This window comes from Macaca thibetana, chromosome 10 (genome assembly GCF_024542745.1).
Source record: "Macaca thibetana thibetana isolate TM-01 chromosome 10, ASM2454274v1, whole genome shotgun sequence".
In the NCBI taxonomy this organism is placed as follows: Eukaryota; Metazoa; Chordata; class Mammalia; order Primates; family Cercopithecidae; genus Macaca; species Macaca thibetana.
The window spans coordinates 62719983-62734173 of NC_065587.1; the positions used below are offsets into that span (position 1 = coordinate 62719983).

The 14191-nt window shown below is 46.0% G+C and overlaps 3 protein-coding genes across 17 annotated transcripts in view; 1 reads left to right on the plus strand and 2 right to left on the minus strand.

Moving 5' to 3' along the window:
• Positions 1-7823, minus strand: part of RPN2 (ribophorin II) — a 59674-nt gene extending 51851 nt beyond the window's left edge. For both annotated transcript variants that reach the window (XM_050807089.1, XM_050807088.1), the window contains exons 1-2: positions 7745-7823; positions 2600-2793 (exon numbers count right to left, since the gene is read on the minus strand). In XM_050807089.1, the coding sequence (XP_050663046.1) occupies positions 2600-2793; positions 7745-7757 (207 nt within the window). In that variant the 5' untranslated portion in view covers positions 7758-7823. The remainder of the gene's footprint in view (positions 1-2599; positions 2794-7744) is intronic.
• MANBAL (mannosidase beta like) overlaps positions 1-14191 on the minus strand; it is a 634273-nt gene that overhangs the window by 129990 nt on the left and 490092 nt on the right. The window contains exon 1 of one of the 10 annotated variants that reach the window (XM_050807396.1): positions 8000-8003. The exons of the other annotated variants lie outside the window; for them this stretch is intronic. The gene's annotated coding sequence lies outside the window, so the exon portion shown is untranslated. Of the gene's footprint in view, positions 1-7999; positions 8004-14191 lie in introns of those variants that run through there. 10 annotated transcript variants of the gene reach the window in all.
• MROH8 (maestro heat like repeat family member 8) overlaps positions 7509-14191 on the plus strand; it is a 77476-nt gene continuing 70793 nt past the window's right edge. For 2 of the 5 annotated variants that reach the window (XR_007729328.1, XM_050807033.1), the window contains exon 1: positions 12977-13197. Coding sequence is in view for 4 of the 5 variants with exons in the window: in XM_050807033.1 (XP_050662990.1) it covers positions 13017-13197 (181 nt within the window). In the remaining variant the exon portion in view is untranslated. Of the gene's footprint in view, positions 7892-12975; positions 13198-14191 lie in introns of those variants that run through there. The other 3 variants (XM_050807036.1, XM_050807035.1, XM_050807032.1) reach the window with 3 other exon arrangements.

A 14191-nucleotide genomic window follows, 5' to 3' on the forward strand; every position in this document is an offset into this window, starting at 1 on the left:
ATTTAACTCTACAGTTAAACTGAAAAACAGTTGTACCTAATGTGTAAATGAATGCATGTTCACACACACACACACACACAGTTTGGCCCATTGGCAAAAATGGAACATTTTGAGCATCAAAAAGAATAACAATCGAAATGGATTGAAAGATACCAATTGCAGCCGAGAGGGGTTCTATAATCCCAGCACTTTGGGAGGCCAAGGTGGGTGGATCACCTGAGGTTAAGAGTTCGGGACCAGCCTGGCCAACATGGCAAAACCCTGTCACTACCAAAAAATACAAAAATTAGCCAGGCGTGGTGGAGAATGCCTGTAGTCCCAGCTACTTGGGAGACTGAGGCCGGAAGGTCGCTTGAACCTAGGAGGCGGAGGTTGCAGTGAGCTGAGACTGCAAAACTGCACTCCAGCCTGTATGACAGTAAGACTCCATGTCAAACAAACAACAAAAAAAGACATCAATTGGAGGCTGGGCACAGTGGTTCACATCTGTAATCCCAGCACTTTGGGTGGCAGAGGCGGGAGGATGGCTTGACCCGAGGAGTTTGAGACAAGTCTGGGCAACATGGCAACACCCTGTCTCTACAAATATTAAAAAAAAAAAAAAAAAAAAAAAATTAGCTAGGCATGGTGGCATGTGACTGTAGTCCCAGCTACTTGGGGGGCTGAGGTGAAGGATCACCTGAGTCCAGGAGTTTGAGGCTGTAGTGCACCATGATCGCACCACTGCACTCCAGCCTGGGCAACATAGCGAGGCCTTGTCTCAGAAAAAAAAAAGAAAGACACCAATTGGGACTATCAGTGCTGCCCTAGACAGAATTAAAGATATTGAACTTCCCCTCCTACCATAAATAACTATCAAACTGTTTGAAATATATGAAATTGAGACACCGAACAACAGACAGCAAAGGCTGGGATCCTTTAAAGAAGGTTAAAAAGTATCACAATGGGCTGGGCGCAGTGGCTCACACCTGTAATCCCAGCACTTTGGGAGGCCAAGGAGGGTGGATCACAAGGTCAGGAGATCGAGACTATCCTGGCCAACACAGTGAAACCTCATCTCTACTAAAATACAAAAAATTAGCTGGCGTGGTAGTGTGTGCCTGTAGTCCCAGCTACCTGGGACGCTGAGGCAGGGGAACTGCTTGAACCTGGGAGGTGGGGATGCAATTGCAGTGAGCGACTGCGGTGAGATCAAGCAATGAGATCAAGCAGTGCAGTGAGATCGAGCCACTGGACTCCAGCCTGGTGACAGAGCGAGTCTTCGTCTCAAAAACAAAAACAAAACAGACAAAAAGTATGACAATGATACCAGAAATAATGGGAATTTAAATGGAAATTCAGTTATAGGGTTCTTTCATTATTTGTGACATGGCAAAATAATAATTCACGGTATACTGTGAGAAATTAAGGATGCATATTAAAATCTCTAAACAAAACTAGACAAACACTAAAAAAAAAAATTAGATCTAAACAGCCAATAGAAGATATAAAACAGAGTATTTAAAAATAATCAAGGGGCTGGGCACAGTGGCTCATGCCTGTAATCCCAGCACTTTGGAAGGCCCAGGAGGGCAGATCACTTGAGGTCAGGAGTTCAAGACCAGCCTAGCCAACATGGCGAAACCCCATCTCTACCAAACAACACAAAAAATTAGCCAGGCGTGGTGGTGCACACCTGTAGTCCCAGCAACCAGGGAAGCTGAGGTGGCTGGCTTGAGCCCAGGAGACAGAGGTTGCAGTGAGTCATGACCATGCCACTGCACTCCAGCCTGGCTGAGCCACACTCTGTCTCAAAAAAAACAAACAAAACAAAAACAAAAAAAAAAAACAAAACTGTTCTGAATCCAGGAAAGATTTTAATCATGATGCATTTTCCTCACCATTAGTCCAAAAACATGTCTCAAAATTGCCTGATGTAGTGACTACCATTATTTAATACATGTGAGTGCCTTCTACCTTGAATTCCCTTATTATGTCACACACATATGGGGGCACTTAGTAAGTACACATGGTATTGAACAGTCTCACTCCCAGAGCTGAAGTAAAAGTTTCTAGATGATCTATGACTTGCTCTTCTTGACATCCCACTAAAAATAACTGATCTGGCATGATCCTTAACATACATTAGGCAAAAAAACAAAAACAAAAACAGACCTGTCAAACTGAAATAAACTTCTTTTTTTGAGACTGAGTCTCACTGCTGCCTGGGCTAGAGTGCAATGGCGCCATCTCAGCTCACTGCAACATCTGCCTCCTGGGTTCACACGATTCTCCTGCCTCAGCCTCCTGAGTAGCTGGGATTATAGGCATGCACCACCACACCCAGCTAATTTTTTCTATTTTTAGTAGAGACAGGGTTTCACTGCATTAGATAGGCTGGTCTCAAACTCCTGACCTCATGATCCACCTGCCTTGACCTCCCAAAGTGCTGGCATTACAGGCGTGAGCCACCACGCCCAGCCAAATATTTCTTATACTGGATTAACCTTGGTTATCCTCAAATGAGCAAGAGTTAGTTTTGAACCACCCCAAAGGAATACAGTGAGGGGATGAAGGTCCTCCTGAACCACTCTGACCACCAGGACAAAAACAGCCTTACCTTTGCATCTGGCACCTGGGCACCAAGGCTGCTGAGTCCCACGATGGAGTAGAAGGCAGATTCCAAATTTGTGAAAGGGCGATCCAGCGAGGCTTTCAGTCTCTCCACGTCATGCTTGGTGAGGTAGTGAGTGGGCGTCAGAGCCCAGGTGCTGGCTATGATTGTCAGGGCCAACAGGAAGACAGTGCTTGAACCTTGGGGGGAAACGACCATTCAGTACACTCCACACTCTTCCAAGGTGCTATACACAGTCCCAGTGATGACGCACACCAAGATCTGGGAACCAAATCACATGGGGAAGGGTGAGGGAACCCAGGGGTTTAACCTGAGGAGAAGCCAGGGAGCCTGCTCTTCAACTGGTGGAAGGACAGTCCTGCCAGCAGCCTCCAGGCATCTAAAGCACAGGCCTTATCCTACTATTCCCATTAAGTCCTCTGCCTCTAAGGACAAACCCAATCCTGAATCCTCACACCTTGTCAGCCTCTCAACCAGCTCTCCTCCCTCGCACTTCCTGCCATCTGTTGCTCTCTGGCTTCTCTGTCCTCTAAAAAGCCAGGTTCGTTCCTGCCCAGCATTTTTTCATGCTTTCCCCTACCTCAACTTTGCTTAATTTTTACTTTCAGAATTCAGCTCAAGCACCTCTTCCTTAAGAAGCTCTCTCTAGGATTAGGTCCCCAGTACAATAAAGTAAGGAAGAACCCAGGCTCTGGGGCCAGGCTTAAATCACAGCTCTGCCATTTATTAGCAATATGCCCTTGGCAGTTATTCAACCAGCTGGTGCCTCAGTTTCCTCAAGTGTAAAGTGGGATAATAATAGTATCTACCTCAGAAATGATTGCACGAGTTAATATAGAAAGATCTGGCCAGGCCAGCACTTTGGGAGGCCAAGGCAGGTGGATCACCTGAGGCCAGGAATTTGAGGCCAGCCTGGCCAACATGGTGAAACCCCGTCTCTACTAAAAATACAAAAAAATTAGCCGGGCGTGATGGTAGGTGCCTGTAATCCCAGCTACTCGGGAGGCTGAGGCAGGAGAATCGCTTGAACCCGGGAGACAGGTTGCAGTGAGCTGAGATTGCGCCATTGTACTCCAACTCGGGAGACGAGCAAAACTCCGTCTCAAAAAAAAAAAACTTAGAATAATGACTGGCACATAACAAGTGCTATATCAATATTAGCTACTACTTCTACTACTATTATTATTGTTGTTGTGATATCCACTCATAGGAATCTGTACTTCTATGTGGAATTTTCCACAACTTTAACAGTGTAATGTCTGATTTCTCTGCTAAACTGTAAGTTCCATGAGGATAAAGACTGCTTCTTTTGTTCATCCCAGTATTTCCAAGTCTTGCACACTGCCTGGCACATAGCAGGTACTGAATAAATATTTGCTGAATAAATGGAAAGAAAAATTAATCCCCATCTATGATGCCCCAGGGGACAGGGAGCTGCAGGAGTGGTACATTTCTACTTCATTTATTTAAAAAACAAAACAAAAAACACTTTTGAATGGGCTGCTTCTTGATAAAGTGCATTGTCTAGCACCCAAGTAACAGTAATAACAAATAATCACTAGGCTAACATGAGTGGCCCTAAATCTTTTGCCTTTAGTGTTAAATTAAGCTTGAACTAGAATCCTTGAAAAAAGGCACTACTGGCCAGAGGCAGTGGCTCACGTCTGTAATCCCAATACTTTGGGAGGCTGAGGCGGGTGGATTGCTTGAGCCCAGGAGTTCAAGACTAGACCAGGCAACATGGCGAAATCCTTTCTCTATAAAAAAGAAAATACAAAAATTAGCCAGGCATGGTGGCGCGTGCCTGTAGTCCCACTACTTGGGAGGCTGAGGTAGGAGGATCACTTGAGCCTGGGAGGTGCAGACTGCAGTGAGCTGGGATTGCACCACTGCACTCCACCCTGGGGGACAAAGAGAGACCCTGTCTCAAAAAAATAAAAGACGGCCGGGTGCGGTAGCTCACGCCTGTAATTCCAGCACTTTGGGAGGCCGAGGTAGGCAGATCACTTGAGGTCAGGAGTTTAAGACCAGCCTGGCCAACATGGTGAAACCCTGTCTCTACTAAAAAGACAAAAATTAGCCAGGCGTGGTGGTGGGCGCCTGTAATCCAAGCTACTTGGGAGACTGAGGCAGCAGAATCACTTAAACCCAGGAGGTGGAAATTGCAGTGAGCTGAGATCGCGCCACTGCACTACAGCCGGGGCAACACAGTGAGACTCCATCTCAAAAAAAATAATAAAAATAAATGAATAAAATAAAATAAGAAAAAGAAAAAAATCTATCATGTGGCATATTCATCAAATGTATACTGAGCTACTATGTGCCACACACTACTTTCGGTGTTAAAAACACAGCAGGAAACAAACAAAACTCCCATCCTCAAAGAGCCTGTATTCTAGTGGCAAAAGACATCACATGAAATAAGAATATTATTGGGCAACCCCCTTTGGGTCCCCTCCCCTTATATGGGAGCTCTGTTTTCACTCTATTTCACTCTATTAAATCCTGCAAATGCAAAAATAAATAAATAAATAAATAAATAAATAAATAAAAATAAGAACATTATTTATCACATTAGAAGGTAAAAGTGCTACAGAAAAAAATAAAGTACAGAAGAGATATTTGGGAAAGTCTACATTTTAAATACAGTAGTCTGTAAAGGCCTAAGAAATAAACATATGGAGTATAGACCTGAAGGAGAAGCAAGTCATAAAGATATCTGGTGGGAAATTATGCTAAGAAGAAAAACCCAATATGGCCAGGTGTGGTGGCTCACACCTCTAACCCCAGCACTTCGGGAGGCCGAGGAAGAAGGATAACCTGAGGTCAGGAGCTCGAGACCAGCCTAGCCAACATGGTGAAACCTCATCTCTACCAAAAATACAAGACATGAGCCGGGCATGGTGACTTGTGCCTGTAATCCCAGCTACTCGGGAGGCTGAGGCATAAGAATCACTTGAACCGGGAAGCAGAGTGGGCGGTGAGCTGAGATGGTGCCACTGCACTCCAGTCTGGGGCTCTGTCTCAAAAAAAAAGAAAAGAAAAACCAAATGCAAAGATTCTGAATCAGGAGTACGTACACATACAGTGTTTTTTGAGATCAGCAAGGACAGTATAGCTTGAGCAGAGTAAGCAAAAGTTAAGAAGTAGATGAGGTAACAGAGGTAGCAGAGGACAGATCCAGAGGGCCTTATGTACCACCACAGTGGAAGCCACTGGAAAGTTTCTTTCTTTTTTCTTAGACAGAGTCTCACTCTGTTGCCAGTCTGGAGTGCAGTGCAGTGGTGCGATCTCAGCTCACTGTAGCCGCAGCCTCCCGGGTTCAAGCGATTCTCCTGCCTCAGCCTCCCAAGTAGCTGGGACGACAGGCAAGTGCCACCATGCCCAGCTAATTTTTGTCTTTTTAGTAGAGATGGGGGATCACCATGTTGGCCAGGATGGTCTTGATCTCTTGACCTCATGATCCGCCCGCCTCGGCCTCCCAAAGTGCTAGGATTACAGGTGTGAGCTACCGCACCTGGCTGGAAGCCACTGGAAAGTTCTAAGCAGAGGTGTGATTTGATTTACACTCTAATGGTATTACCGTGTTGAGAATAAACAATACTGTGTGGAGAACAGACCATGCAGGTGCAAGGACAGAGTGGGGGACACCGGTTGGGAGATTACCGCTATAATCCAAGCCAGAAGATGATGGTGGCCCAAACCAGGGCAACAGCAGTGAACATGATGAGAAGTGATGAGAGTTAGTCTGGCTAGAATTCAAAGTCAAAGCCTATCAGAACTGCCAATGGACAGAAAGACCTAAGAGAAAGAGGAGTCAAGACACCAATGCTGAATCCCCAATGCCTTGTGTACAGGCAGGCACACAATATATGAAGATCTAGTGAATGGCTGTGACTAGTATTTTCCCACCTAGACCGTAAATTCCCCTAAAACAGTTCCTGTGTCAGAATCCTAATCTTCTCACTCCATGTTAATGAGAGCAGTAACTTTTCTGACTAAAAGTCGAGCACTTAGCATGTTGGGTATGCCCACGCTATGCTGTGCTTTGCACACACCAAATCATTAAATCCTCACATCTAAGTAAGGTGGCTATCTTCTGCATTTCACAGACCAGGAAAGTGAGACTCAGAAGTAGTTACCTGCCCTAGGACACATCGCTGAGAATCAAACTTCAGGCAATTTGAATCCAAAGTCTGCTTTTAACCACTTTACTATTCTAAACTTCTCAAATAATGAAACGGTGAGCCACTGACTCATTCATGTGTCACCCTGGGCAAGTAAGTTCCCTTCTGTGGGATTCCAACTTCTCATCTGTCAAATGGTAGTAACAAGAGTACATGCTTCCAAAGTTACGATGAGGCTACATGAGATTCCACCCTGCACGGCGTCTACTCAGTAACTTCCGATGCAGTTAACTTTACTGAGTTCTTAGGGCCATGCGCTGTTCTAAACTATGCACGAAGATTATTTCACTTAATAGAGCAACTCAACGAAGCAGACAACGTGACTAATTTGACTAACTTACTTTACACATGAGAAACTGAGGTGCAGAGGGGTTAAGTAACCTGCTTTGGGTTACACAATGAATACGTGGCCGACTGCAAGTTTGCACCCACAGTGTCACTTCAGAACTTATGCTCCAGGCTCCCAGAGAGAAGTGAGGGGTTTTCTTTGCCCCTTTCACTGAAGGGGAAACTACAGCCGAAAGGACAATCTGGCCGAAACTCACACGGAGTAAGGGGCAGCACCGGGACCAGAACCTTAGGCCGCCTGGCCCAGGAGCCCGCGCGAATGAAATGAATGAGTGAGGCCAGGCCTATGGCTAAGGGCGGCCGCAGTCCCCACGGCTGGGCCTCGGGGCGACCCGTAGCTCCCCGCTGCACCCCTCCCCCAGGCACCAACCCCTCCAGGTCGCGGGCACTCCCACCAGCTCGCAGCCCTCCTTCGGACCCTCGCCCCGACAGCGCCCCAGCCAGAGCTTGTGCCCATGCCCCTGTCCCGCAGGGGAAGGGGATCCCGCCTGGCCGGCTCTCGAGCGGCGACGAGTAGCCTCCCGCGGGCGACAGCCCTCTCCCCAAAGAGTGCTGGCCGTGGGGCCCTATCGATAAGCCACGCGCAACTCCTCACCCGGCGGCGCCATTCCTCCGAGCAGGTCCCGCCGGAGTCCGAGCCGCAGGCTGACTTCCGCTCGGGAAAGTGGCTCCAAGAGCCCGCCACAGGGGACGCCAGGGACTCGCGGCAGGCTCTGCGGGCCAGGATGAGTTCTAAGCACAGGTCAGTGTCGGCGGCCCCGCTGAACTTCGACGCTTCCAGCAGCCGCGGCCGGGATCTCAGTCCTCCCGCGCACAGGGCCTTGCAGTTCCCGAGGACAGACCCGCCTCCCCCCCGCGCCCAGGCCCACTTGGAACCGACCGTCTCGCAACGCTCCTATTCCGGGAGCTACCGGGACGTGGTTGGGCCAGGCCTCGGGGTGGGCCCGAGACGGGGCCGCTTCTGATTGGCGCATCTGCTGTCACTCACTCGTCTTTCTGCTGCCCGGCCCATTTTAAAGGAAAAGGAAGGGTCTCGACAGGAGGGGATAGCTTAGAAGGGAATTTTTTTTTTTTTTTTTTTTTTTTTTTTTTTTTTTTTTTTCCCCTCTAGTAAATTGTGGCAGTTTCTGGCCGGGCGCAGTGGCTCACGGCTGTAATCCCAGCACTTTGGGAGGCCGAGGCGGGCGGATCACCTGAGCTCAGGAGTTGGAGATCAGCCTAGGCAATACGGTGAAACCCCATCATTACTAAAAATACAAAATTAGCCGAGCGTGGTGACACTTGCCTGTAATCCCAGCTACTCGAGAGGCTGAGGCAAGTGAACCTCTTGAACCTCGGAGGCGGAGGATGCGGTGAGCCGAGATTGCGCCATTGCACTCCAGCCTTTGCAACAAGAATAAATCTCCGTCTCACCAAAAAAAAAAGAAAGAAAATTATGTCAGTTTTTTCCAAAGATTATCCCTTGGGTTGTTAATAACTGACCTACGAGTGACGTTTTATCTGATTTGCAGAGCAATGCAGTAACTCATAGAGAACATATTAGGCCAGTTTTACAGGCTCATCACGGAAGTGGCTCACCCAGGAACACCGCTCTAATAACTAGCGCCAATTACTGAATGTTTACAGTATAACCCGACACTGTGCCGAGGGCTCTACAAAGATTATTTCTTTTCTTTCCTTTTTTATTGATACGGGATCTTGCTCTGTCGCCTGGGCTGGAGTGCAGTGGTGTGATCATAGCTCACTGCAGCCTCGACATCCTGGGCTCAAGCGATCCTCCTGCCTCAGCCTCCCAAGTAGCTGGGACTGCTGCCACGCGCCACCACGCCCAGCTAATCTTTTAAAATTATTTTTGGTAGATACCACATCTCGCTTTGTTCCCCAAGTTGGTCTGGAACTCCTGGGCTCAAACGATCCTCCAGCCTTAGCCTCCCAAAGTGCTGAGATTACAGGCTAATCCCATTTTAAAGAGAAGGAAACAGATTTGAACCTAGGCAGTCTGACTCCAGAATCTGTGCTTTTAACTACAGTTTTATGAACGTATAAAGTATGCACAATATAACTCTTATTAACGTTATTATTGTCCCACATGTTATCCTACATGGGAGAGAGTCAGTTCTTTCTGTGTGTCTATTATGATAGCCACTAGCCTTATGTGGATATTTAAATTTGAATTTAAATGGTTTAAAATTAAGTAAAATTTAAAATTCAGTCTCTCATTTGTAGTAGCCACATTTCAAGTGCTCAGTAGCCACAGATAACTAGTGGATATCAGTTTTGACAGCTCAAAAGTATAGGACATCTTCATTATCGCACAAAGTTCCATTGGGCAGTGCTGATGTAGAGTATATAAAGAATTCTCCCAACTCAAGAATAAGACAACCAACCAGTGGTGTGCTGGAGTTGTCTCATACTGTCTTGAGAGAGTCCATTGTTAAATTTTCAGTAATTTTGCAAATTGGTTAAATATAGCCATTTAGAAAATTATATCAACTTAGGATGAAATAAACTATATTGAAAACAAAACTCATTATTTCCTAATTATTTCACTACATTTTACATTTTCTGTGCTTTTGTGGTTGCTTATATCTGTTGAAACTGTGTGATGGAAATATATGGCGGTATGCCATTGCACATCTCTTCCCAAGGTAGTATCGGTAGCTTGATTTTGGCCATGATAGGAGTATTTACACCACAGACTTAGCATATGCAGCCAGGAATGGTGGCTCAGTCTATAATCCCAGAGCTTTTGGGAGGCTGAGGTAGGAGGATCACTTGAGTCCAGGAGTTCGAGACCTGTCTGGGCAACACAGCAAGACCCTGCCTCTACAAAAAATATTTTTAATTAGCCAGGTGTGGTGGCTCGCATCTGTGGTCCTAGTGACTAACTGTGGGCCACAGATGGGAGCCACCACACCTGACTCATGAAAAAGAAAAAGACCAACAATAACAAATGTTGGCAAGGATGTGGAGCACAGGATCTCTCATATCCTGCTGATGGAAATGTAAAGTGGTACAACCATTTTGGAAACAGATTGACAGCTTCTTTGTTGTTGTTTGTTTGTTTTGAAACAGAGTCTCCCTCTGTCACCCAGGCTGGAGTGCAATGGCACAATCTTAGTTCACTGCAACCTCCGCCTCCTGGATTCAAGCAATTCTCCTGTCTCAGCCTCCCGAGTAGCTGGGATTACAGGTGCATGCCACCACACTGCCCAGCGAAATTTTTTTGTATTTTTAGTAGAGACGGGGTTTCACCATGTTGGCCAGGCTGGTCTCAAACTCCTGACATCTAGTGATCCACCCACCTCAGCCTCCTGAAGTGCTTGGATTACAGGCGTGAGCCACTGGTTGTTGTTTTCTAAGAGGCAAGGTCTGTATCTGTCGCTCAGGCTGGAGTACAGTGATGGAATCATAGCTCACGGCCACCTTCAACTCTTGGACTCTAGGATCCTCTTGCCTTGGCTTCCTGAGTGACTAGCACTACAGGCACATGCCACCACCCTCAGCTAATTTTTTGTAGAGATCAGATTTTTTAAATTTTTTGTAGAGATTGGATTTTGCTATGTTACCCAGGCTTGTCTCAAACTCGTAGTCTCAGGCAATTCTTTCGCCTTAGCCTCCCAAAGGCACCGGGAATATAGGCATGAAACATAGCATGTGGCCAGTAAGCGTCTTAAGAAGTCAGTTATACAGTCTACCATACAACACAACCATTCTGCTTCTAGAGGGTTTGTTTTTAATGAACTCATTTTTTATTAAAGAAATATATGCATACAGGACAAAGTTCAAACTTCATTGGTTTGGGGTTTCCTTCCAAAATTGTTTTACTGGCTGGGCACGGTGGCTTACACCTATAATCTCCAAACTTTGGGAGGCCAAAGTGGGCAGATCACCTGAGGTCAGGAGTTTGAGACCAGCCTGGCTAACATGATGAAACCCTGTCTCTACTAAAAATATAAAAATTAGCCGGGCGTGGTGGCGGGCACCTGTAATCCCAGCTACTCGGGAGGCTGAGGCAGGAGAATCACTTGAACCCAGGAAGCAGAGAGGTTGCAGTGAGCCGAGATTACACCACTGCACTCCAGCCTGGGCGACAAAGTGAGACTCTGTGTCAAAAAAAATAAAAATTAAAAATAATTTTAAAAAATGAATTCTATAAGTAGTGTTTTTGCTTTTGTTTTTCTTCTAGAGACAGGTTCTCTCTGTCAATTAAGCTGGAGTGCAGTGGTGCCATCATAGCTCACTGCAGTCTTAAAGTCCTGGGCTCAAGGGATCCTCCTGCCTCAGCTCCTGAGTAGCTAGGACTACAGGCACATGCCACCATACCTAGCTAATTTTTTACTTTTTTGTAGAGATGAGGTCTCACCATGTTGCCCAGGCTAGTCTCAAAGTCCTGAGCTCAAGCAGTCCTCCCTCTTCATCCTCCCAAAATGCTGATATTACAGAGTGAGCCACCATGCCCACCCTCCATACATTTTTTTTTCACGTATGCCAGCATTTGTGTGTGTGTGTGTTTCTGTGTGTATAGACATATACTTAATTACTTTTGTGAAAATACTGTTTTGTTTTAATAAAAAGTGTCATATCCATTGTTTGACAGCTTGCTTTTTCATTCATTAATGAAATATGCTAAACATTCAGTAGAGATATGCTAAATATGCTAAATATGCTAAACATTCAGTAAATAGAGACCTGCTCAGTCATTCACGCTACCAGTAATTGTTGAGCACTTCCGTATGTCACTGTTCTAGACTCCTAGGATACATTCATGAACAAAGCAGCCAAAGATTCTTGCCCTCATGAAGTTTACATTTTAGCAGGAGGAAATAAATGACAAACAATGAACACCATAAATAAGTGAAAGATATATTGGAAGGTGTTACGTGCTATGGTAAAAAGAAAAAGAAAGGTTAAGGAGGATAGAGGGAGTTTGGCAAGGTGTTCTACCTCAATCTGGTTTTTGTGTGTTTGTTTGTTTTTTCAGATGGAGTCTCGCTGTGTCACCCAAGGTGGAGTGCAGTGGCGCAATCTCGGCTTCACTACACCTTCCACCTCCCAGTTCAAGCGATTCTCCTGCCTCAGTCTCCCGAGTAGCTGGGATTACAGGCATGCGCCACCACACCCAGCTATTTTTTGTATTTTTAGTAGAAACTCGGTTTCGCCATGTTGGCCAGGCTTGTCTCAAACTCCTGATCTCAGGTTATCTGCCCGCCTCGGCCTCCCAAAGTGCTGGGATTATAGGCGTGAGCCACCAACACCCAACGTTGTTTTTAACAGCAGCATAGTATTTCTTACCTGTCCATTCACTCGTAATGAGACTGACAACATGCTAGGTACTGGGGATACAACGGTGACCATGTAGACAAGGTTTCTCTTTAATGGAGTTTATAGCAAATGAACAAGGTAATTGCAGGTAATGGTTAAATACTATGAAAAAAATAAGAAGGTGGGCCGGGCGCGGTGGCTCAAGCCTGTAATCCCAGCACTTTGGGAGGCCGAGACGGGCGGATCATGAGGTCAGGAGATCGAGACCATCCTGGCTAACACAGTGAAACCCCGTCTCTACTAAAAAATACAAAAAACTAGCCGGGCGAGGTGGCGGGCGCCTGTAGTCCCAGCTACTCGGGAGGCTGAGGCAGGAGAATGGTGTAGACCCGGGAGGCGGAGCTTGCAGTGAGCTGAGATCCGGCCACTGCACTCCAGCCTGGGCGACAGAGCGAGACTCCGTCTCCAAAAAAAAAAAAAAAAAAAAAAAAAAGAAAAAAATAAGAAGGTAACTGTGGGACCAGGATGGTGGGAGCTACTTAGTCTAGATTGGTGCTGAATAAATGCCTCTCTCAAAAAGTGACATTTAGGCTTTCAAATGAATGATGAGACAGAAGCAGTCCTGGAAAACTAATTTTTCACATCCTCTCTTTCTTCCTAGGATCTGTAGTCAGGAAGAAGTAGTGATCCCTTATGCCTATGACAATGATTCAGGAAGTGTGGATTTGGAGCTGAGCAACTTAGAGACTATTAAAAAAGGCTCCAGTAGCATTGAACTGACAGGTAAAAAAGAGAAAGGACTAGAAAGGGGAGGGGAGGGGAAAAGAGAATCTATTTTCAACTTGGGCCAAGACATATTGATTGAGTACTTGATGGGTGACCAGCCCTTGACTAGACTTTGATGATGAATTTGGTCCCTGACTTTGAGACCTTAAAATACGGTTGGCAAAATAAGATGACATACATGGTTCGTGATGTCCAGGAAACTAAGGTTGGTCCTGAGTTCTGCAGAAGAGTCTGAGTGCTTGAGGGATTCTGAGGAGGGAAAGGGCAGCGTGGGATGCCTTGGAGTGGGAGGACTTCATGCAGAAGGTGGGATCTGGATTGGGCTTCAGAATAACTTTCATTCTACAAAACATTTATTGAGTACCAGGAGCTGAGAATACAACAGTGGACATGACCGACATGGTCACTGCCCTCATAGAACTTACATTATGGTGCAGAGAAGAGACCAAAAAGAGTAAACAGACAGTCACTGAAGTAATTACAACTTGTAGTAAGCAGTATGGAAGAACAGGCTGACACCAAAAATAAGGGCAGTAGGAACCTACTTGAAACTCTGGTTGTCAGAGAACACCTGTATGAGACAGCAAGCGGTATTTAAACCTAAAGGAGGCCTGAAAGATATCAGAGTAACTCATGTGAGTATAGGGAGTATTACAGATAGAGTATAGGGAGTACTACAGATAGACGGGACAGCATGTGCATGACACAGGAAAGATCCTGGTGTGTTTGAAGAACTACCTTCATTCATTCACACATTCATTCAGCAAATACTTAATGAAGCCCTCCTGTGCTCTAAGCTTAAATCTAGCAGCTGGAGATACAGCATCGAACAGAACAGACACAGTATACCTATGGATGAACAGGCAAATGGAACTCAGTGTAATCAGTGTGATGGGGCTAGGGGAGCCAGAGTGGATATAGAGCGGTTTATTAGTGACTAGGGGATACGTAGCCAAAATGGGCAAAAAGGGATACAAGAAAGGCATCCTGG